Source organism: Procambarus clarkii, chromosome 80 (genome assembly GCF_040958095.1).
Source record: "Procambarus clarkii isolate CNS0578487 chromosome 80, FALCON_Pclarkii_2.0, whole genome shotgun sequence".
Classification (NCBI taxonomy): domain Eukaryota; kingdom Metazoa; phylum Arthropoda; class Malacostraca; order Decapoda; family Cambaridae; genus Procambarus; species Procambarus clarkii.
Window position 1 is genome coordinate 16,239,444 of NC_091229.1, and position 21,191 is coordinate 16,260,634.

The 21,191-nt window shown below is 45.5% G+C and overlaps 2 protein-coding genes across 3 annotated transcripts in view; one reads left to right on the forward strand and one right to left on the reverse strand.

Annotated features, from left to right (window-relative positions):
* LOC123746402 (decapping and exoribonuclease protein) overlaps positions 1–20,989 on the forward strand; it is a 77,427-nt gene extending 56,438 nt beyond the window's left edge. For both annotated transcript variants that reach the window (XM_045727916.2, XM_069314813.1), the window contains 3 exons: positions 3,405–3,612; positions 17,767–17,902; positions 20,434–20,989. In XM_045727916.2, coding sequence (XP_045583872.2) covers positions 3,405–3,612; positions 17,767–17,902; positions 20,434–20,667 — 578 coding nt within the window. In that variant the 3' untranslated portion in view covers positions 20,668–20,989. The remainder of the gene's footprint in view (positions 1–3,404; positions 3,613–17,766; positions 17,903–20,433) is intronic.
* On the reverse strand, positions 2,027–15,050 carry LOC138357767 (jerky protein homolog-like). The gene is made up of 2 exons (XM_069314814.1): positions 13,739–15,050; positions 2,027–2,173 (listed from the first exon to the last, which is right to left on the reverse strand). Exon 1 carries the CDS (start codon positions 15,019–15,021, stop codon positions 13,798–13,800), a length of 1,224 nt encoding a protein of 407 aa, XP_069170915.1. The 5' UTR covers positions 15,022–15,050; the 3' UTR covers positions 2,027–2,173; positions 13,739–13,797.
* Positions 20,990–21,191: the final 202 nt, after the last annotated feature.

Sequence of the window (21,191 nt, forward strand, 5' to 3'; positions counted from 1 at the left end):
TTGGGCTTCCAATCGGTCCACGTGTCTGGCCGCCAGGGATTTGGTGCTTTTCCAGCTTGCCGGGTTCAGGTTTCTGGTGAACTGGCGGAAGTCCCATCTGGTGCCCTCCCAGGTTTGGTCCTGGCTGGGTCTTGTGTGGGACTCTCGGACCGCTTCCTTGTCTCTAACTCCGGGGTCTCTCCTTCGGCTGCGGTTTCACCTGTGTCTGTTTCTGGGGGCTCCCGGGTCACCCGGTGGTTTCTCGAGGGTTTGTGCAAGAGCCTGAACTTAGCAATGTTGGTCTACCCACCGGATCGGGTTTGGCTTTGTCGGCTGTTCTGGTTCCTTCAGGGATGTCCCTTCCGCCTCTCTTGCGATCGCTGGGTTTGACCCCCGGGGGCTTTGTGTCAGCTGCTGCGTCACCGGCTTCCTCTTCGGGTTTTTCGGGGTTCAGTGCTTGGCGCCTGCCCGAGCCCTCGCTCGATGTGTTCATGGACGCGTCGTCTCTAGGCTGGGGTTTTGTGACCAGTGCTCACCAGGCCAGCCAGGAGCGGTGGGTTCCGTCCTTCCGTCGGCTCCTCAGCACTGTGCGGGAGTTCGCAGTGGTGTGGTTTGCGCTTCAGAGGGTTCGAGTCGCCTGCGGATCGACGATTCAGCTCCATTCGGACTGCTCCTCGGTGGTTCATTGTCTGAACCGAAGGGGTTCGATGCGGTCCTTGGCTCTTTGGGGTTGGTCGCTTCGGGTGACTCGTCTGCTGAGTTCTCGGGGTTTGGCTCTCCTGGCGGTTCACGTCTGGGGGGTGTCCAACGTCCTGGCGGATGGCCTGTCCAGGTTCGTTCCCCTGTCCACGGAATGGACGGTTGATGCCAACTCCTTCAGTTGGCTCTGCTGGACGTTCGGGCGCCCGGAGGTGGACCTCTTCACGTCGGTGTGGTCGAGGTGTCTTCCGGTTTACGTGGCGCCCTTCCCCAACTGTGAGGACGTCGAGGTCGATGCCTTTTGGCTAGATTGGTCGAGTTGGGGTTACCTGTACCTCTTCCCACCGGGTCGGTTGTTGCTCTGTGTCCTGGGTAACTTAGAGAGACTTACCAGGGACGAGTAGTCCTGTTGGCTCTTTGGTGGCTGGCCCAGCTCTGGTTTCAGGCGCTTCTTGCTCGATATCTGAACTCAAAGGTCTTCCCGTAGCTCCACCTCTTTCAGCAGATCGGTCCATTCCGGTACATGGCTGGTTTGATCTTCTCTGCTTTTCGCGTCGGGTCTTTTTGACGTGGGTTTATCACCACTTGTATGGTGATCAGGTGGCTTAGTTGTTGTCCCTCCTTCAAGTTTCATCTCGAAAGTATGAGATTTCCTGGCGGTCATTTCGGCACTTTGTCTCTTCGTAGGCTGTCTTTGATTTCTGGTTGGATTGTTTTATCCTTTCTCTCTTGGTTGTTTCAGGACCATCATCTTATGCCAGATACTGTCGCCTCGTTTCGGGTGGTGCTTGCGGAGCCGCTGCAGCTTGCATTTGGGGTGGATGTCACTTCTGCTCCGTTCCGCAAGCTTCTCAGGTGTTGTGTTCACCTCTGGCCTACTCATGTACCGCCTGAGCCATCCTGGTCATTTCACCGGGTGCTCAGTTTGGGGTGGCCCCCCTCAGTTCAGGATTGTTCTTCTATGGCTCTTTTCTTGTTGGCATTGGCCTCTGGGGGTCGGGTCGGAGAGTTTTATGCTCTCCGGCACAGGGGTTTCTGCTCTTTCGGTCCTGGTGGTCTTTTCTTCGTTTGCAACTTTGTCTGATCTCCAGTAGGCTTAGAACTCCTTTGATTTACTGTTGCCATGGTCTAGTATATACACATTAGCCTGGTATAGCTCCGGGGAGCTTCTGGGTTTCACCCAGAAAATGGCGTTTCATTACATTCAACGCTGGTTTTTTATTTCTTGTGCCTGTGGGTGTTGAAGGCCAAATAGCTCAGTGCAGTTTATGGTATAAAGATGTGTCGATAAAGCAATAATAAAGAATTTTTAATTATTTACCTGATATCTGCCATCTCTTTTAGCCACAGTGAGTATAGAAAGTCTGCTTTTCTTGGGGGAGGGGAACTCTTTATGGATCCCTGAAGCTATACATAGAGATGGTTGCCATCTACCAGGTCACATCAGCCATGGAGCGCTTCTAATCCTACTGGGGACCAGCACCAGCACCTGGCCCTGCAAGGTAGAGACCTTTGTTGGAAATACTGTATATGAAATAATGTTTGGTAGTAGAAAAGCCACTTTTAAAAACTTCTGCCAGTTCAGCAGCTCTTCTGCATATGTGCAGGAGCATATTACAGTAGGAAAATGGTCCTGTCAAAAAAGATGTAAACAAGTTTTTATTATTGATGAAAGAGACTATTCTAAGAACTCAGCTGATGCAACCTGGTAGGTGGGGTAACCATCTCGGAGTACAGTTTCAGGAAGCCACTGTCGCTCACCCAGAAATTGGCATTATATTACATTAAATGCTGTGTTTTTGTGCCACTTCATGAGCATTTTATTTTCTAGCCTCACATTTTGTGAGGTTCAGGCAGTTTCTTTGCCTGAGCAACTTGTGACTGGAGTGCCTTCTCTGGTCATCACTGGCATTGCCCTGCTCGGTCAGGGTTTTCTTCCTATGAGGTTCGGGTTGCTGTCATTGAATCTTACCCCAAACACTGTTTTGGTTGTACTCTACTTCGAGGCTCAGTCGTTGGGATAAGCTGGAATTTTATTTTGAGGTGTGCAGTTTGGGTTGTAAGTCAACCATCAACTGTATGCTGCCAATGTCTTCCATGTCTGCATTTTCTGAAGTCAGGGTTATGAGCTTGTTCAGCGAGTCCTGCGCCTGGTGTCCAGGCAGGAAATTTTCTTGCCAAGGCTGAAAATCCCTGGAGATCTTATGTGGTGTGGGTTATCCTGGACCTTCTCTCTGAGCCTGCTCCCACAGTTTCCAGGTTTTCTAGATGCTATTTGGTTCTGTTTTATGCCATTGTTCATCCTTTGTGTTTACCAATCTTCCTGTAAGGTCTATTATCATCCCTGGCCTTCGACTTGTGTGGTTGTTAGGTTTTCTTTACTCCGCAGGCTGTTCATGGGATGTGGTATTTCAGGCATTAATTAGTTTTTGGGGCAAGGGATCCTATGTCATTGTTTTGCAATCTTGGTCTGGCTGGATTTTCAGTCATTGAATACTCATTCCAAGCTTGGCTGACCACTCCCAGAGGTACTACTGTCCACTCCAAAGAGAAATTTGTCCATATATAATGATCTCTGCTTGAAACTGTACATTTCTCTCTTATGTTGACAAATCTGAAAAAAATTATCTATTGATGTTCGTCTTAATTAAAACCAGCAAATTATAGGGGTTTTGTGAAGAGTGTAAGATTTATTCATAGTTTTTTATTGTTCTTATATCTAATAGGAGATCCAGATGATGGGGTACAAGCTAATGAAGAATATCGGGTTGCGATGAAGCTCATGGTGGACCAGACTTCGCTGCTCTTTGCTCCAGAAGTTGACTGTGCAGACCCATATCTATATGAAGAAGATTTCAAAGACCTAAGTAGTTTTGTGTTAGTGAAGTGTTGCAGAGAACTAAAGGAACCTCACAAACTTAAAAATCATAAAAGGTATGATGTAATTGCACATCAGTCATGAGGGGTAGTGTAAGTTCTTGCATTTTCAATATTGAAAAATATTTCTTTACAAACCCCAATTTTGCTACCATAATAATTCTTACTCTTCACCCAATCCTCCCCTGTGCCCACCTATTCCTGCCCCACCCCTACTCTTCCCTGTGTACCTGCTAATTCCCTTTCCCAGCCACACTTTCGAATTTCACATATACCCTTGCACTCACCCCATGACTCCTTCCCTATCTGCTTCCTGCTCGACACTCTCATAATTGTGTTTGCGAGGGTTGAACTTGACTCTGTAATCTCACTCCTAAACCTAAGTTTTAGGTAGGATTTCTTAAATGTGTTTTAAAATATTTTGTCACTGCATAGCTCTATTCTACGTTTCAATTTCAAATTCAACATGATGGAAATGCAAAGCATCTTGCTCCGAACTATTTCAAAACTAAGTAGAATGCATAATAGCTGTGTTTTTTTTGTGTTTCTAATCAATAATCTTCCCTGGGGTGTCTGTTTACTACAGTTTTATTTAGTTGATTCCACAGGAATAATTGTGTTTTGATTAATTGTATCCCCATGCGGATCAATGCAGTCCCCCCATGGTGTAGTGGCAAGACACTCACCTGGCATTTCGCAATCACTTTGTTCTGGGTTCGTATCCTGACTGGGGAGGATTTACTTGGCATCAATCCTTAACTTTGGCCTCTGTTTACCCAGCAGTAAAATAGATACCTGGTTGTTAAACGATTTGGCTAGGTTGTATTCTGGGGAACATAGGATTAACCCTTAGAGTGTGCAATACATATATAGATGATTTGAGTAACATTACCGATACCGTGTAATACATTAATAGCTGTTTTAGTGTCTGCGCTTTCATTTAAATGTCCCGCATGGGATAGCGGCAGCTATAGTGCAGCCACGACCGATAGTTAGCAGACGCCACCTAGAAAAATATCCTGGCCAACATTCCTGAGTGTGAGAGCCTCAGTATTGAGGGAGCCATCAAGGCTGATGCATGCAGCATAAGCTCACAGCATTGTTTACTGCTGGCCACTATGGTCTTTGGGCATCATACCAGCTTATTTGTACAGGTATGGTGAATAAAACATATGTATACTTATATATAATGTGTGTGTATATAGTGTAATAACACCACAAACAGTATTGTTAGAGGAGAAACATTAGTGCATCTGGCCTTGAAGCCGTGAGGGCAGCAGCCACCAGCTGACTAGGTGTGTGGCTACATCTCTTATTGCTTGAACTCACTGTACAAGCTTAGATGTACATTTATGGTGAACAAAACATGTAGATACTTATATTTAATGCCTGTATATAGTGAATAAAAGCAAAAACAGTATGGTTGGAGGAGTATGTTGGCGAGTGAGGAGGTGAGTGAGGGAGTGGTGGCGAGTGGCTGACTGGCTGGTTAGTGAAGGCCACTCTTCATTGTTTTTTGACTCACAATACCAACTTAGTGGTTCGTTATGGTGAACAAAACATGCAGATACATATATATATAACCTGTGTATATAGTGTAATAACAGCAAAACTATTTGTTTATTGTTTTATGAACATAATTCAGTAATTAAATCACTAATATGAATACAATAATTTTGAGTACAGCAATGGTTCACATATTTTATTATACAGTGGGGCCTTGACTTACGATTTTAATCCGTTCCCAGAGACAGATTGTAAGTTGAAATATCGTATGTCGAAATGAATTATCCCATAAGAAATAATAGGAATTAAATTAATCATTTCCACACCCCAAAAAAATATTAACTTAACACTTTTGCGCCCCCGGCGTGTGTTCCATTTGTATGCACGAACTGTTCCTGGCGGTGGGCTCGAGCGCGTGGGCGAGCATGCGACGACACCAAAATGTGCATACTTGTTTCAGTTTTCTCACCTTAATTCTCGTTCTACGTCATTCGTTTTGATATTGTTGTGTTCGCAATAGTAGAATTCCCTACAGGTGTATATGCGTATAATGTCCAAAGGCCCGGCATGACTCCCCCACAGCAAAGCCTAAAGTCAGCAAAAGTTACCCGTGAGCATATAAAATCATTAAAATGTGTATACTGTACTTGTTTCAGTTTTCTCCCCTTAATTCTTGTGCTACGTCGTTCGTTCTGGTATCATTGTGTTCGCAATTAAATTCCCTGCAGGTGTATATACATATATTGTCCTAAAACCCGGCGTGACTCCCCTTAGCAAAACCTAAGTTACCCGCGAACGAGCACCAATTATCACACCTTCAACCTAATGTGTATACTCGTTCAGTTTGATAACATCAATTTTCATGCTATGTCACTTGTTTTGGTATCAAATTGTGCGCAATATAAAGGTGAGCATTTTAAAACTAGTCCCATAATAATAGAGCAATAACTGGAATTTTTAACAAATATTTTCATTTTGGACACACATCATCACAAAATTATTTATATCTTTCCAGTGTTCTGACATCAATTTTTGTGTTACATCTTTTATTTTGGTATCACATTGTTTGCGATCTAGAGGCGCACATTTTAAAACCACTCCCAGATTGATCGGATAAAATTTAAATTTTTAATAAATATTTTAAAAGTAGGATGCCACTAGCGTCACGGGCTAGGACATGAGAGAAAAATTGGGGATGCCAGGGGTGCCACGAAAGTGTGAAAGTGTTAAATTTTTTTTTATTTCGAATACAACTTTTGTCTAGCAACAATACAGTATGTTTATCTTGCCGCCTTTATTGAGGACTATTCTTGGCATATGGAAGACGGTTAGGAGGGGAGAAGGAGAAGTGTTACTGTTTGGAACGGGAGTCCCCTTCCATTATAACATCAGGCAGTAATGAATTCTCTGGGGTTCACTCTCTCCTATGTTTTGCCTGCATACCACTAGGACCTGGTTGTGGTTCATTGCTTGTTTGTCTCACTATAAATATGTCCATAGAGATTTGTTTTCCCTTTGTCTTAACAGTTGTCTGTAGTAATGCATCACAGAGTCATTGAAAAGGTTAAGGCAACGGCCTACTGCAGCTTGATTTGAGTGAGTCGCTTCAGCAAAGTTTGCAGCTCTTCCCATGCTGCATACATTTTCTTAATTTTTGAGGAAGGGGCATGCTTTACTGTCTCTATGGTCATCCTCACATGTATTTTCATATGTTGAACCTTACCACTGACTTTCTTGGGACCCATGGTGTGATATATAATAATTACTTTTATGTTCAAAAACAAAAAAATCACCAAAATAATGGAATTTCTTACAAGCGTGATCGTCACTAAGTGGGCGGCTCTGGTAAACTAAGGCAGGTCGGCCCGTGCCACCAGGAACTCTCCAAACAAAATTATCAAACTAGCAAACTAGCATCTTGTCACCGTGCCGCCGTCTGTGCAACACCCCCCCCCCCTCCCCAGGAGGGAGGAAGAAGAGCCCCAGACCATCCGCACTGGCGATCCAACCATCAGTTCTTGGCTGATGTGATTACTGGTCGGTCGAGTGCCTCTGGCTCCAGTTTTGTTTCAGTTCTATGCCTTGTGGTGTTGGCTGTCTCTCCCGGTGGGGTGTGAGCCAGGAGTGAGATTCCACGGTACTCAGGCTGCATGCGCCTAGGTCTCTTTTCGCTAGGTGCCCTGTAAGTACTGCCCATGAGGCCACCTTCCACAAGTCACCTTGGGTTCTACCTCCGCTGTGTCCTTTACTGCTCGGTACTGGGATGCCCTTGGAGTTGGCTGGGGTTTTGTTGCCCTTGTTTGTCTCTGGGTAGGGGTAGTTTTTGTCACTGGTTGGGGCGCGGGGTACTGCACAGCTAGTTTTCACCTATAACAGCAGCCGGCTCTGTTCCGCCGGGGTAGGTTGTCCTCTTGCGAGGTTTTTCTTTTGTTTTTGTTTTTTGCCTGGTGGGGGATCTGCCTTTCTGGTCCCCCTTTGCTGTTCTCGGGGTTTTTATATATCTTTTTCTATTTGGTGGTTCTCCCCGCTTAGCCCCCGTGAGTGGACACGTCCCAGGGGGTTCAGCTTTTTAGAAGTTTGTTTGGTAGACTTGGGCGCCAGTTCGCAGTACTCTGCCTGGGCTTCCCTTAGCTTGTAACCAAGGCTAAGGACCGTGGGAAACCCCACGGGGGCTCAGTGGTTCAATGGATGTGACCCCTGTGGTCCCCCTCGTGTTTTGCGAGTTTGCAGGTTGCTCTGTCCCTTTGTCTCAGGGTGACATTCGCCTGTTTTCCCTCCGCCTTGCTGCCTGTTGGGTCGGTGGTTCTTTTGACCCAAAGTCGTAGGACGGGTGTCGTCTGTACGTGCTCTCGCTCACCCAGGCCACTGGTCATGTTAAGTGGGTGCAGGCGGCTGCAGCGTTGCATGCTAGGTTTAGGTTGCTGCAACGCTCTTGGTTGGCCCCGGATGCCCCGTGACTGCCCCGTTTTGGTAGTAGGGGTTCGGACTTGGGAGTGGGGATCGCTTCGGCTCTGATTCCTTCCGCTCCTCCTATTCCATTATCCATTTCGTGGATATGATACCAACATCAAATCATATATCAGATGTCACCCTATCCCCACTGGATTTTGAAGAAGCCATAAACAGTATGCCTATGCACTCTGAACCAGGCCCTGATTCTTGGAACTCCATATGCATCAAGAACTGTAAAAAACTGTTATTGCAGGCCCTTCACATTCTTTGGAGACAGCCTAGATACTGGTGGCATGCAGAGATAGCACCACTCCATAAAGGAGGAAATAAGGCAGAGGCAAAAAATTACAAGACGGATAGCACTAACATCTCACATCATAAAAATTTTTGAGTGCTAAGAAGTAAGATCGCAAAATACATGGAATCACAGCATCTCCATAACCCAGGACAACATGGTTTCAGAACAGGACGCTCTTGCCTGTCTCAGTTGCTGGACCACTATGACATGGCATTAGATGCCTTGGAAGACAAACAAAACGCTGATGTAATTTACACAGATTTTGCAAGAGTCTTCGACAAGTGTGACCATGGTGTTATTGCACATAAAATGCGCTAAGGGGACGCTAAACCCTGGAAGCACTTCAAGGTAAGGTAGTCCTTCCCCTTCTGTTGTGCATATTGTACTTCCTTCCCTTGCTTCTGGCTCCAGACCGTAGGCGGGTTTCGGGGTTGGAACAGGGTCTGGTTGGGTTGAGACTCGGGCGGTCTCGGAGGTTCTTTCCTCTTCTGGGGTGGCGGCGGAGGCATTCGAGCCTGTTCCTCCAGCCATGCTGTATGGGTCTGACCAGTGGGCTTCCTTCCGTAGTGTTTTGCATGGCTGCCCCGCCTTTACCCTTATGAGGCTGGGGCTTTGGGGGGTATGGCTCGACCCCGGGTCCTGCCGTCAAGGTTCCCGGGGTTGCTTGGGGGGGGGGGCCTTGGCCCCGTTTTGCCCCGCTTGGGTCTTTGTACCCTTGGTGCGGGGCTTGCAGTTCCTCGGGGTGGGGAGTTTCCTTCCCCCTCTGCTTTACTGTTGGTTTCGGGTCTCCCGCTCCCTGGGTTCAGTTCCGTGTTCCTTAGAGTCCGTCGGTCCCATCATTCCTGGGGGTGTTGCACCTCCTTTTCCTCATCCTTTTCGCGCTTTCGTCGCATTACTGTTCCCTTTGTATCGAGGTCTGTGCATGTACCTTGATCAGGGAGTATCTGTTTTATCCGTATGTGCCTCTTTGCATTTGTGCCTGCTTGTCATGGTTCTCGTTGGTTCCCGAACCTCTTCATACCTTCCAATATTTTTGGAACGTCTGTTATCTTCTGGTGGGGTTTCCCTCTGGTCCTTTTTCGGACTCGTTGATCCCCTTCTGTCCTCCTTGTCTTCTTTCACTTCTGTTTCGCCTTCTTTTGTTTTCTCATTGTCTCTCTCCTTCCTGTTTCGACGTTCCTCCTATTCAAAAATCAAATCAAATCAAATGTTTATTTAGGTAAGGTACATACATACAAGAGATTTTACAACGAGTGATGGATTTATAGATAGGGCTAGTACATACAATTCGTTACGTGCACCTTGCTGGTGTATGTATGGTATGTGTACGTACGATATGTGTATATACGATACCTGTATGTCCGACTGGTGTACGAGCCGAGCCACCCGGTGGATGGGTGGTAATTTACCTAGTGTAATTACCTAAGTGTAGTTACAGGATGAGAGCTACGCTCTTGGTGTCCCATCTTCCCAGCACTCTTTGTCATATAACACTTTGAAACTACTGACGGTCTTGGCCTCCACCACCTTCTCACCAAACTTGTTCCAACCGTCTACCACTCTGTGAAAGTGAATTTTCTTATATTTCTTCGGCATCTGTGTTTAGCTAGTTTAAATCTATGACTTCTTGTTCTTAAAGTTCCAGGTCTCAGGAAATCTTCCCTATCGATTTTATCAATTCCTGTTACTATTTTGTATGTAGTGATCATATCACCTCTTTTTCTTCTGTCTTCTAGTTTTGGCATATTTAATGCCTCTAACCTCTCCTTGTAGCTCTGTAGGTGCGGTTCTTACCTCGCACACTGGGGCCGGGGTGAAAGACCTCTGGACGTCTTTCAACTTCAAATTCACATTTTTATTCGGGTACCAGTACATACATTACCTACTGCCTCTTGTGCGCATACTGTTTCGGGCATACCACTGGTGATGCTCCTGGTATGTTACTCTGCTCGATTGTGTTGTGGCACAGTTGTGTCTCCACTCTGCAGGTGAGGTTGTACTGTCTGGCGACTGTCAGCCAGGTGCTGGTTCTCGACCTTTGGTGGGGTACTTGCCTAGTTGTGCTAGCGGGGATTAAGCTCTGGCTCTTGGTTCTGCCTCTCGACTGTAGGTCGACGAGTGTGCAGATTCCTGAGCCTCCTGGGCTCTTTCTTATCTATTTTGCAATTGTGTATGGAGTCTGCCTCCACCACATCCCTTCAACGTGCATTTCATTTCCTACCTCCTCTGACATTGCTCCAGTTCTTTTTAATGTCTCTGTAGCTCATTGGGGTTCTCTGCTTCCTCCTGTGTCCCCTTGTGCATGTACCCCCCCATGTTCAGTACTCCATCCTTGCTTACTCTTGTCACTTCCCCGCTTGACGGGGTTGCGTCGCTGGCTCCTGTCAGGGTTGTTTGGTGTTGTGTGTTTTACTTGGATGCCTTGCGTGTGGCTTTCTTTGTCCGTGTATCTTGTTCTTCTTTGTCCTGTAGGGTGCTGCCCTGCATTTTTGTGCTTTTTGTTGGTTAGTTTTTGGCACCTGGGTCTTTTCCCTATATTTGGACACAACTTCGTTCCCTCAGTCCGTGCTTCTGTGTCCTCCTTCCTTGCTTGGTCTCTTCTCTGGACACTCCTTTCTTGCCTATCTTCGGTGCCTAGTTGCACCCTGATATCCATGGTGTCCCTCTGTGTATGTGCGACTTCCCACTACAAACTTTGTGGTTGGTTGTGTACACTGCGTTCCCGGCTGCTACTTGGTTCGTATTCAGGGTTTTTCCTTGCTTGTTTCCGTTTTCCTCCTCCTAAGCTACACATGGCTGTGCTTCTGGGTTGGTGCTTATTGGCTATACTGTTTTTGGGTGCTGAGGTGGGCCTCTGTCCATGTTCAGTTCCCTGCTTTTGGACTGCCCCGGTGTTTAGTTTGGGTACTGAATTCCTTCACATTTTCTTTGTGCCTCACTGCAGGCTTCTGTGTTGCACTGTCTGTGGGGGGGGGGGGGGTTGTGGACTTCCGGTCCACTGCGCCTGCCCATTGGTTCCCTTTTTGGGACGGGTAGCTGGGATTCCAGGCCTGGCTCCAGCTTTTCCTTGCTCCTTTTCTGGACCGTACGTTTTTGTTTTCCTGTGGTTCATGTCCTGTGTAGTTCTCCTCAGGTATCCCTTGGAGATGCGTGCATCGTTCTTTCCTGTTGGAGCTCGTTGTGCTGCTCCTTTGGGTTGCGGGGTCGCTGTTTTTCGCTTCGCGTCTCGCACTTTCCTTCGTGGTGCCTGCTTTCCTCGCTGGCCTCTGCCTGGTCCCTGGCTCTTCGGTGTTTGGCCTTGTTGATCCTTCAGGGGTCCTGAAAGGGGGGTTCCTCCCGGACGGGGCATTTCTGCTCACTCGGGTTAGTTCCTTTCGGCTCGCTGGGGTTGGGTTCCTGGTTCCCTGATGGCCATTCCTTCTGGTTTTTGCCTTCCTTTGCGGACCCTGCTGCTTTCTTTGGTTTCGATCCTGTGGGTCTTCCCACGGCTCCACCTCTCTTTGTGGGTCAGTCCCGTCCTGTACAGGGCTGGTTCATTCCTCCCCTCAGTTCCTTGCATCTCGGGTTTTTATCTCTTGTTTCTCGTCGCTTGTATGGGCACTGGTAGCTTCATTGTTAGTCTCCCATCTGGTTTTCCTATCACTGCAGAGGGTCCTTCGGTCTCTGATAGGATTGTCTTGTCTTTCCCTTCGGGGTTGTTCCAGGACCGTCTTCTGGTACCGTGTACTGTCGCCTCGTCTTGGGTGGTGCTGGCAGAGCTGCTCCAGCTTACGTTCAGTGTTGCTGTTCCTTCTGTTCTGTTCCACTTGCGTTCTTGGGCGTTGTTTCACCTCCGGCCTGCGCTTGCGTTCTGGTGCCGTCCTGGTCATTGGCCCGGGTGATCTATTTTTTTCTCCTCGGTTTGGTCCTTGGATTGCTGCTTGGTTGGTCAGGCTGGGGATGCTTCCTTGTTGTTCGGTTGCGGCTTTTCACTGTTCTCAGCACATCTTGGCCTCTAGGATCATGGTTCCCTTCCTTCCCTCATTCCTGTTATGGGGTTGGGGTCTCCCGGGTTGTCTGCAGGGTCTTTTTGTTTCGTCTGTGGTCTTGTTTTTAGGTTAGGGAGCGTGGCATCCGCCTCCTGAATACTTCCTTCTTTTACTTACCTGTGGTGAGGTAGCTCCAGGGAGTCGACGGGGCTCCCCTCAGAAAACCAGCGTTGAATGTAATGAAACTCCATTTTCTGGGTAAGTCCCGGAGGCTCCCCGGCATCCCTCCCTCCCTTCAGTCGGCATTGTTTTTGCGTATTTTGACATCCAGCCTAAGAACTGCCGGTTGGATCGCCAGCGCAGATGGTCTGGGGCTTCTCCTTTCCCTCCCAGGGAGGGGGGGGGGTTGTGCAGACGGTGGCTCAGCGACGTGATGACGTCATGCTAGTTTAGTCATAATTTTGTTTGGGGAGTTCTGTCCACTCGTTCGGCTTTCGGTAGCAATATTTTCACCAGAATAGGGGTTTGGTTTGGGGTGCCTATCTTTCTGGGTGCATGTCCCGGTCAATGGCAGACATAGAATGGTCCCAACCACAGTGGGTTTTCTATAGGCCATTGCTATCCGTGCCTCTCTGAGGGGGCCAGGTTCTGGCTCATGGTCCCCGGTAGGCAAGAACTCCAAGCACTTTGATGCCAGTATTCTGGCATCAAAGTGCCAGAATACTGGCACTTATTAGTAAATTATTCATATCCATTCAACCTGGATAGCTCCAGGGAGCCTCCGGGACTCACCCAGAAAATGGCGTTTCATTACATTCAACGCTGGTTTTATGCCAAACTTCCCCGCCCTATTGCACCCAAAATATGTCACCTACGAATTTTTTTTTTTCGCGTGATCTGGGAACACAAATGAACACTTATAAGACAAAAAAAATTTTGTATTTTTTTTTTTTGTTGTGCCTGTGGGTGTTGAAGCCATTGTGACCCTTAGCGGCCCAAGGGTTAGGGACTTGCCCGAAATGCTATGTGTGCTAGTGGCTGTACAAGAATTTAAGAACTCTTGTATATATAAATAAATAAAAATAAATTAACAAAATTTAATTATTCAATGTTACTAATTTAAAATAAGTCCACTATGGGCTCACCATAGCATACGCTACTTGGAACTTTTTGTTCCAAGTAGCTGAATCTGAAACAACAAATACTAATTTACTGTGTCATCATTCATCATCGGGTATTTACTAACCCTGAGATAATGAAAATTATATGTTGTAATATTTTCTAATACAGAGCACCACTTGGTTTCCGAACCCCTTGGGGACGAGACCCGTCGGTTAACATGTAAGTTCGTATACGAGAAATGGAGGAAAAAATAAAAAAAATAATGTGAAAAAAATCTAAGGGAAAAAATCGACAGGTTCATAGCGTAAATGCGTGACCGTATTTTGTTTGTACTCACCAATAATTGAAGTCCTGATCCTCTTATGTTGATGATCGATGTTGATGAAGCATAGTTATTTACATGGAAGAGGTGGTGGTGGATGTTGATGGTGTTGGATTGACTGGGTCAACATGCGATGAGTCAGGTGCAGGTGATGCAATGCGAGCTTTCTTGGAAGCCATTGCAAAAGACTCTGTAATTGACATTTGTTTCATTCCCTTGGCTCTTGTTTTTAAAAACTTCATATACATATTGTACAGACTCATCATGTCCTTAGTTTCAAACTCGCTGTAACTCGTGTCCATAAATCCCAGAATGTATTCAAAATTTTGCTGAACTTTTTCCATATCAAATTTTTCCTTTAACGTTTCTTCATCCTCTTCCTCTTCCTCTTCCTCTCCATCTTCTTCACTGCACTCGTCTGGCTTTTTTGCTGTACATACTAATTCTATAATTTCATCATTAGTCATGTTTCGATTGTTTGGGGCTGCTTCATCAAAATCTATCCATCTATCTATGTCATCTTCGATTGTTTCAGTCACCAGTTCTGCTCTAATCTCAGGGGACTTAATCCCCTTGACATAGGCTAGGAGTTCCTCTCTTAATTTTTTCTTCTCGCTAACTTTCTTCACCGCAAATCCTTCAAAATCTGCCTCGTCATCTTCCTCAGGAAACAGACTTGACGCGGGCCAAAGTTTTTTCCAACCATTTCTTAGTGTTGTCTGCTTTACCTCATCCCACGCACTAGCAATAGTCCAGATAGCTGACTTTATTGTGAAGACTTTATAAAAGTCCTTAAGTGTTCCAAGCTGATTGTTAAGACGTCTGGCAAACATCCTCTTGTAGTGGTGTTTAAGGTTCTTAATTATTCCTTGATCCATGGGTTGGATCACTGAGGTTGTATTGGGTGGCAAGAACGTTCCAATAATATTGCCATTTATAAGCTCATCACCTCGTGGATGCGTTGAACTGTTATCTAGCAGCAGCACAACTTTGCTGTTTTGCGGGAGACCAACACTTTTCAGGTGCTCCTTCACCTCGGGTACAAAGTTCTTATTAAACCACTCGACAAATATTACTCGAGACATCCACGCACTTGGCTGGTCCTTATAAATCACAGGGAGGCACCTGGCTGACTTTAAAGCCCTGGGGTTTTTACTAATTCCAATCACAAGTAACTTTAATTTGTGCGTGCCAGCTGCATTTGCACAGCACAACAAAGAAATTCTCTGTTTGTTCTGTTTATAACCACCTGAAGGATCGTCCTCACCACTATGAGCCATCGTTTCTGTGGGAAGCATACGCCAGTACAAACCTGTCTCATCAGCATTATAAATTTGCTCTGGAGATAAATTTTGTTCCTGTACCATCTCCGCAAATTTACTCACATACTCATCAGCACCAACAATATCAGCAGATTGTCTTTCACCATGCACTTTAATAAACCTAATGCCATGACGGGTTTTAAAACTTCTGAGCCAACCATCACTGTATACACACTTTTGAGTAATTTTCATTGCTTGGTGAAATTCACGCGCCTTTTCCACGAGGAGCCAGCCTGCCACTGGCTTCTTCGTCACCTCACGTCTCTGTCTGTACCACTCCCACACTGCGTTATCAACACTCTCCACTTTTGCTTTACTTACTACCTTTCTATTTCGTATTGCTTTATCACTTTCACTTCTAGAGAAATAGTCAAAAATGATAGGTTTAGCCTTAAGAAGATCAAAAACAGTACTTTTACTAATGCCATACTCAGCGCACACGACACTTCTCGGGACACCGCTTTCCACCTTCTTAATTATTTCAACTTTCTTTTCAAATGTCATCACTGACCTCTTTCTTTTACGTAACCCGCTTGTAGATGCTTTCACTGACACAATGCGTGCATTTGGAGCCGACATGGTGCACGGATGTTCCTTGATTGTGCTGATATGTAAAACAAAGTCACGGAATGAACACTCCAGTCTCGTGACAAATTCAAACAATGGGAACAATAGGCCGTGAGTCTGTGACGTCACAGGGTAGGCGGCGGCGCCCGACACGGTCAGTGAGCAAACTAAACCATCACCCACCCCCCCCACCCACCCACCACGGGCCGGCACGACGCTTGGCTGACCGCTTCCTTACCCGAGCCTGCCTGCCTGCCTCCTTCCCAGCCTGCCTGCCTGCCTCCTTCCCAGCCTGCCTGCCTGCCTGTCTGCCTGTGCCTGTCTGCCTGTGCCTGCCAGCCTGTGCCTGCCAGCCTGTGCCTGCCAGCTTGCCTTTCCCTCCCTAATTCTCACTACTTCCGTCCCTTCCTGCCTACCTCCTAGCATCTCTCCCTACCTCCCCCTCCCTCTTAGCATCTCTCCCTACCTCCTAACATCTCTCCCTACCTCCCCCTCCCTCTTAGCATCTCTCCCTACCTCCTAACATCTCTCCCTACCTCCCCCTCCCTCTTAGCATCTCTCCCTACCTCCTAACATCTCTCCCTACCTCCCCCTCCCTCTTAGCATCTCTCCCTACCTCCTAACATCTCTCCCTACCTCCTAACATCTCTCCCTACCTCCCCCTCCCTCTTAGCATCTCTCCCTACCTCCCCCTCCCTCTTAGCATCTCTCCCTACCTCCCCCTCCCTCTTAGCATCTCTCCCTACCTCCCCCTCCCTCTTAGCATCTCTCCCTACCTCCCCCTCCATCCTAGCATCTCTCCCTACCTCCTAACATCTCTCCCTACCTCCCCCTCCCTCTTAGCATCTCTCCCTACCTCCTCACATCTCTCCCTACCTCCCCCTCCCTCTTAGCATCTCTCCCTACCTCCTAACATCTCTCCCTACCTCCCCCTCCCTCTTAGCATCTCTCCCTACCTCCTAACATCTCTCCCTACCTCCTAACATCTCTCCCTACCTCCCCCTCCCTCTTAGCATCTCTCCCTACCTCCCCCTCCCTCTTAGCATCTCTCCCTACCTCCCCCTCCCTCTTAGCATCTCTCCCTACCTCCCCCTCCCTCTTAGCATCTCTCCCTACCTCCCCCTCCATCCTAGCATCTCTCCCTACCTCCTAACATCTCTCCCTACCTCCCCCTCCCTCTTAGCATCTCTCCCTACCTCCTAACATCTCTCCCTACCTCCCCCTCCCTCTTAGCATCTCTCCCTACCTCCCCCTCCCTCTTAGCATCTCTCCCTACCTCCTAACATCTCTCCCTACCTCCCCCTCCCTCTTAGCATCTCTCCCTACCTCCTAACATCTCTCCCTACCTCCCCCTCCCTCTTAGCATCTCTCCCTACCTCCCCCTCCCTCTTAGCATCTCTCCCTACCTCCTAACATCTCTCCCTACCTCCCCCTCCCTCTTAGCATCTCTCCCTACCTCCTAACATCTCTCCCTACCTCCCCCTCCATCCTAGCATCTCTCTCTCCCTCCCTTTCTGACTAATTATCCCCCTCTCTCACTGATTCTCCCCCCCCCTCTCATACTGCCTCCCACCTAAGCTCCATCCACCCACCAGTCAGCCATCACTGACGCAATGTGTCCATTTGGAGCCAACATGGTGCACAGATGTTTCTTGATTGTGCAGATATGTAAAACAAAAGCACAGAATGAACATTCCAGCCTTATGGCAATTCAAAATACTGTAATAGGAATAATAGGCCGTGAATCTGTGAAGTCACAGTGGGCACCCTGGACCATCTCCCACCCACCACCACAAGCCGGCGTGACGCTTGGCGGACCCCTTCCTACCCGAACTTTGTTCGGGTAGCATGACTCCCCAACCCCAATCGGGAAACTGGAAGTTTCGGATAACTAAAGTTCGGAAACCAAGTGGTGCTCTGTACTCTTATGTATTTAAAAGGAAATAATCAGTTTTGGTATAGATTTTGAAAAATAATAAAGTCAGTATCATAATGGTACACCTCTAGTTTGTAATGTGCAATATGCTCTCACCTATGATCAGGGATACCTTTTTCAATTGCCCTCATAACAGTAAACCACATACTGTATATAGTTTACTATTCACTTTTACTTCTCCAGATATGGAATTAATTCCTCTTGTTCATATTCTACAGGTTCAAACTACTTCAGTGGTGGATAGAAAACAAGTTGTCTGGCATCCCTCGGATTGTTGTCGGCTACAGAAATGACGATGGTGTTGTGCACACATTACAGCATTTGAAGACTGATGATCTCCCAGAGATTAGTGAAGTATGCTCACTTAAGATAAATGTTACTGATCTCAGTTAGTCTTAAGAGTTATCCCTTTAACAGCTGTGATGCGCTGCATTTATTGTGAAAGTCTCCCTGTGTGCCGAAAATCAAGTGTTCCCAATTTTTTTCTTTGTAAAATGATAAATTTTCCTCCCTGAACATGTACAGTACATGTTAAAAAAAAAAAATCAAATTCCACATAATTTGGCTGTGGGGACATGAAGAAAGTGGTGGGTGCCCGCTTCATCACGGGCTGGTTGCCCGTGTATGAAGCGCCTAGATATGATCGCGCAGACCATTCAAGCCTCGCGAGTTGCCACCAATATATTTACAATTATTTTTCTATGTATTTTCAATGCTTTATAATTAATTTTGTTTATTGTATATGATGCAAATTTGTGTCCTTTACAATATGTGTACAGTAGAACGTTCATTGTGATACATGTGTCAGTAATGTGTCCACAATAAATGTTTATTATTACAATATTACTTGTTCAAAATTCACTCAAATTGAATATGTACAGTTTCACACTGTATTATACACTCAGTATTTCGGAAGTGAGTGGTAATCAATGAAGGCGTCCATGTCACACAGTGCGACTTAGCTCTTGATACACCAGGTACAAACATATTTTCACTTCCTGTTTCTTTGTTTTGTGTGCTTGCAAATAATGCACTTATGTACACCCTTGGTTTTGTACCTGTAGGTGATATGTGCCAAGCTTGTGAAGTGTAAGGTAGTCTTGAAAAGATTATAGGAAAAGATAAATTTGTAGGGTAGTCTTCAAAAGATGGCTTTGTAAGGTATTCTGGAAGAGATTCAGGTATTCTGGAAGAGAATCAGGTATTCTGGAAGAGATTCAGCTATTATGGAAGAGATTCAACTATTCTTGAAAAGATCTATGGAAAACACCACCATGGAAGCCGCTAACACTGTTCGTCTATGGTACTTGTATCAGGTGCATCATCACTGAACGCAGAAAATGATTCATCTATGTATCATATGTATCATCCGTAAGAATTGGAGATAACACGGGTGATCATGGGTTGTGCTCAGCTACTACTGGATACTCTCACTGTATCGTCCTCATCTTAGCTGATTCACTTGCATCTGTCCCTTGTGTTAGGTCCTTATTGTGCCTAGCTTCGTCAATATTTTGACCCTTATGTTCTTGAAACAAAAAGGTCTGAATTTCATCAACAGAGACAGAGGGCAATCTTTCAACACCACGTCAAATAGGTGTTTGGGGGTCAAAGGCGCGTGTGCCACCCAAGGCTGCTCACTCTGAACTTAGCCAGCCAGCAGCCATAGGGCATTCTGGGAATTTTTTTCCAGGATGGCTGCCTCTCACTGGAGGTCCCAAGAGTCCATTTCGTACCCAACCAACCGTGTGCACGTTTTGAATTAGTATGAAAAATTTAAAAAGTTTCTCAGTTCGAGCAGTTTCCAACAGGCCAAGTTTTCTCGCCCAGCGCAGTCCAGTGGTTAAGCTTGTATATTGTTCACTTTTTTCCATATTATGCCTGAAACGCTCTTGTGTATTAGTGGCTTTAAGCATTCTACTTGTCTTATGTAGGAATCCTCCTCTATTCTTTTATCTAATGTTTATATGTATGGTACAGTATGTGCTTTTGTCTATACAGTACTGTGTAAATTATTGCTATAATTATAAACATCATTGTAAAGAAATCACAATGGCGTGATATATCAATGAAAATTATTTTGAGATACTAGTGACTTGAACCTGCGTTCTGGTGAGTCCCAGACACCATGGTGGCCGAGTCGGTTAGGGCAGGTAGAGCAATAATAATAATATAAATCTAAAGAATATATTAAAGTTGTATTCATCTCGGGATCATCATTTGCATTACCTCAACGTTACAGGTTCAGTAAGTTTTTAATTACTGTAAATATATGTTTTTAATTTGGCATCTCCATGTTTCTTCTTTTTTATTTATTTTAATAAGTTCGTCCTTAGGGATTTTCTCAATCTTGTTATGATTCTGTTTCACAGATTTACCTGTAATTTTATATATTGGCTTTATTTTTCTGTGAGAAATTTTAATCTGTGAGAAATCTGTGGGTTATCTTTAGAAACTCTAATCATATTGACTTAAAATGGATATCACCTAAGTATGATCATAAATCTATTGTTCCTTCCATTATTGGTCAGTGTAGGTTAATGGCAATCAATTCTTTAATTAGGTTTTTGTGTCTATATCATGGGGCTTGGTATATATATCTCTTTGATCAGTTACTATCAATACATATCTAGTAAGTTAATTAAGTCATGTATTAGTCTCCAATCGTGTTTATCCAATAGTTACCTATCCAATAATGTAAACCACTTTACTGGTGTTGTTACTAATCCATAATGTGGGTTTTCAATAATTTTTGTGTTGCATTTTGTATATATTTAGTGGATTGACGTGTGGGGGGGGGGAATAAACCAATAATTTGCAAGAAAATTATCTTTGCAGGTTTACAAGTCTGCCAGAAGCTGGATGGTTTGTTTTTATCTTTGCAGGGTGAATGGGAGCCTGATGTGTGTGTCAACTTCTTAGTCAAGTTTTTGGCTTTTGTTAAAAGCAAGGTGGCAGAGGAACCGCAAGCTATGTACAAATTTGAACGTGAAGAAAAAGGCAACATCTATTGCACAAAGCTGAAAGATTCTTCAATGGTCCGCATCCTACCAAGTTGGTACACTGAGGAAATATTCTCCAAAGACAATGACAGTGACAATGATAGTGAAACAGAATAGTAATGAAAGTCTGCAAATATTATGTTTCCTTATTTGTGATGCTGCTGTTGATACCCGTTTAATACCCAAAGAATCAAATAACCAAGCAGTAATTTATTAAATAACAATTACTGTTTTCTAAAATTAAATGGTCGCACTTAAGTTTAAACAAAATGTCTTGTGTATTTATCATTAAATGTTTTCAGTTAAGCCATGTGATGTGTATGTATGTATGTATGTACACACACACACACACACACACACACACACACACACACACACACACACACACACACACACACACACACACACACACACACACACACACACACACATACATACATATTCCACTTCACCTGATCCTTCAGGCATCCCTGTGTACAGGAATCGTAGCAGACGTGTGGAAACAGGCTAACATAGTTCCAATCTACAAAAGTGGCAGCAGGGAAGACCCCCTCAATTATAGACCTGTATCATTGACAAGTGTAATAGTGAAAGTATTGGAAAAGCTAATCAAAACTAAATGGGTAGAACACCTGGAGAGA

Excerpts from the sequence above, each read along its gene's own strand:
- LOC138357767 (XM_069314814.1), bottom strand. The coding sequence starts at position 15,021 with ATGCTTCCCACAGAAACGATGGCTCATAGTGGTGAGGACGATCCTTCA.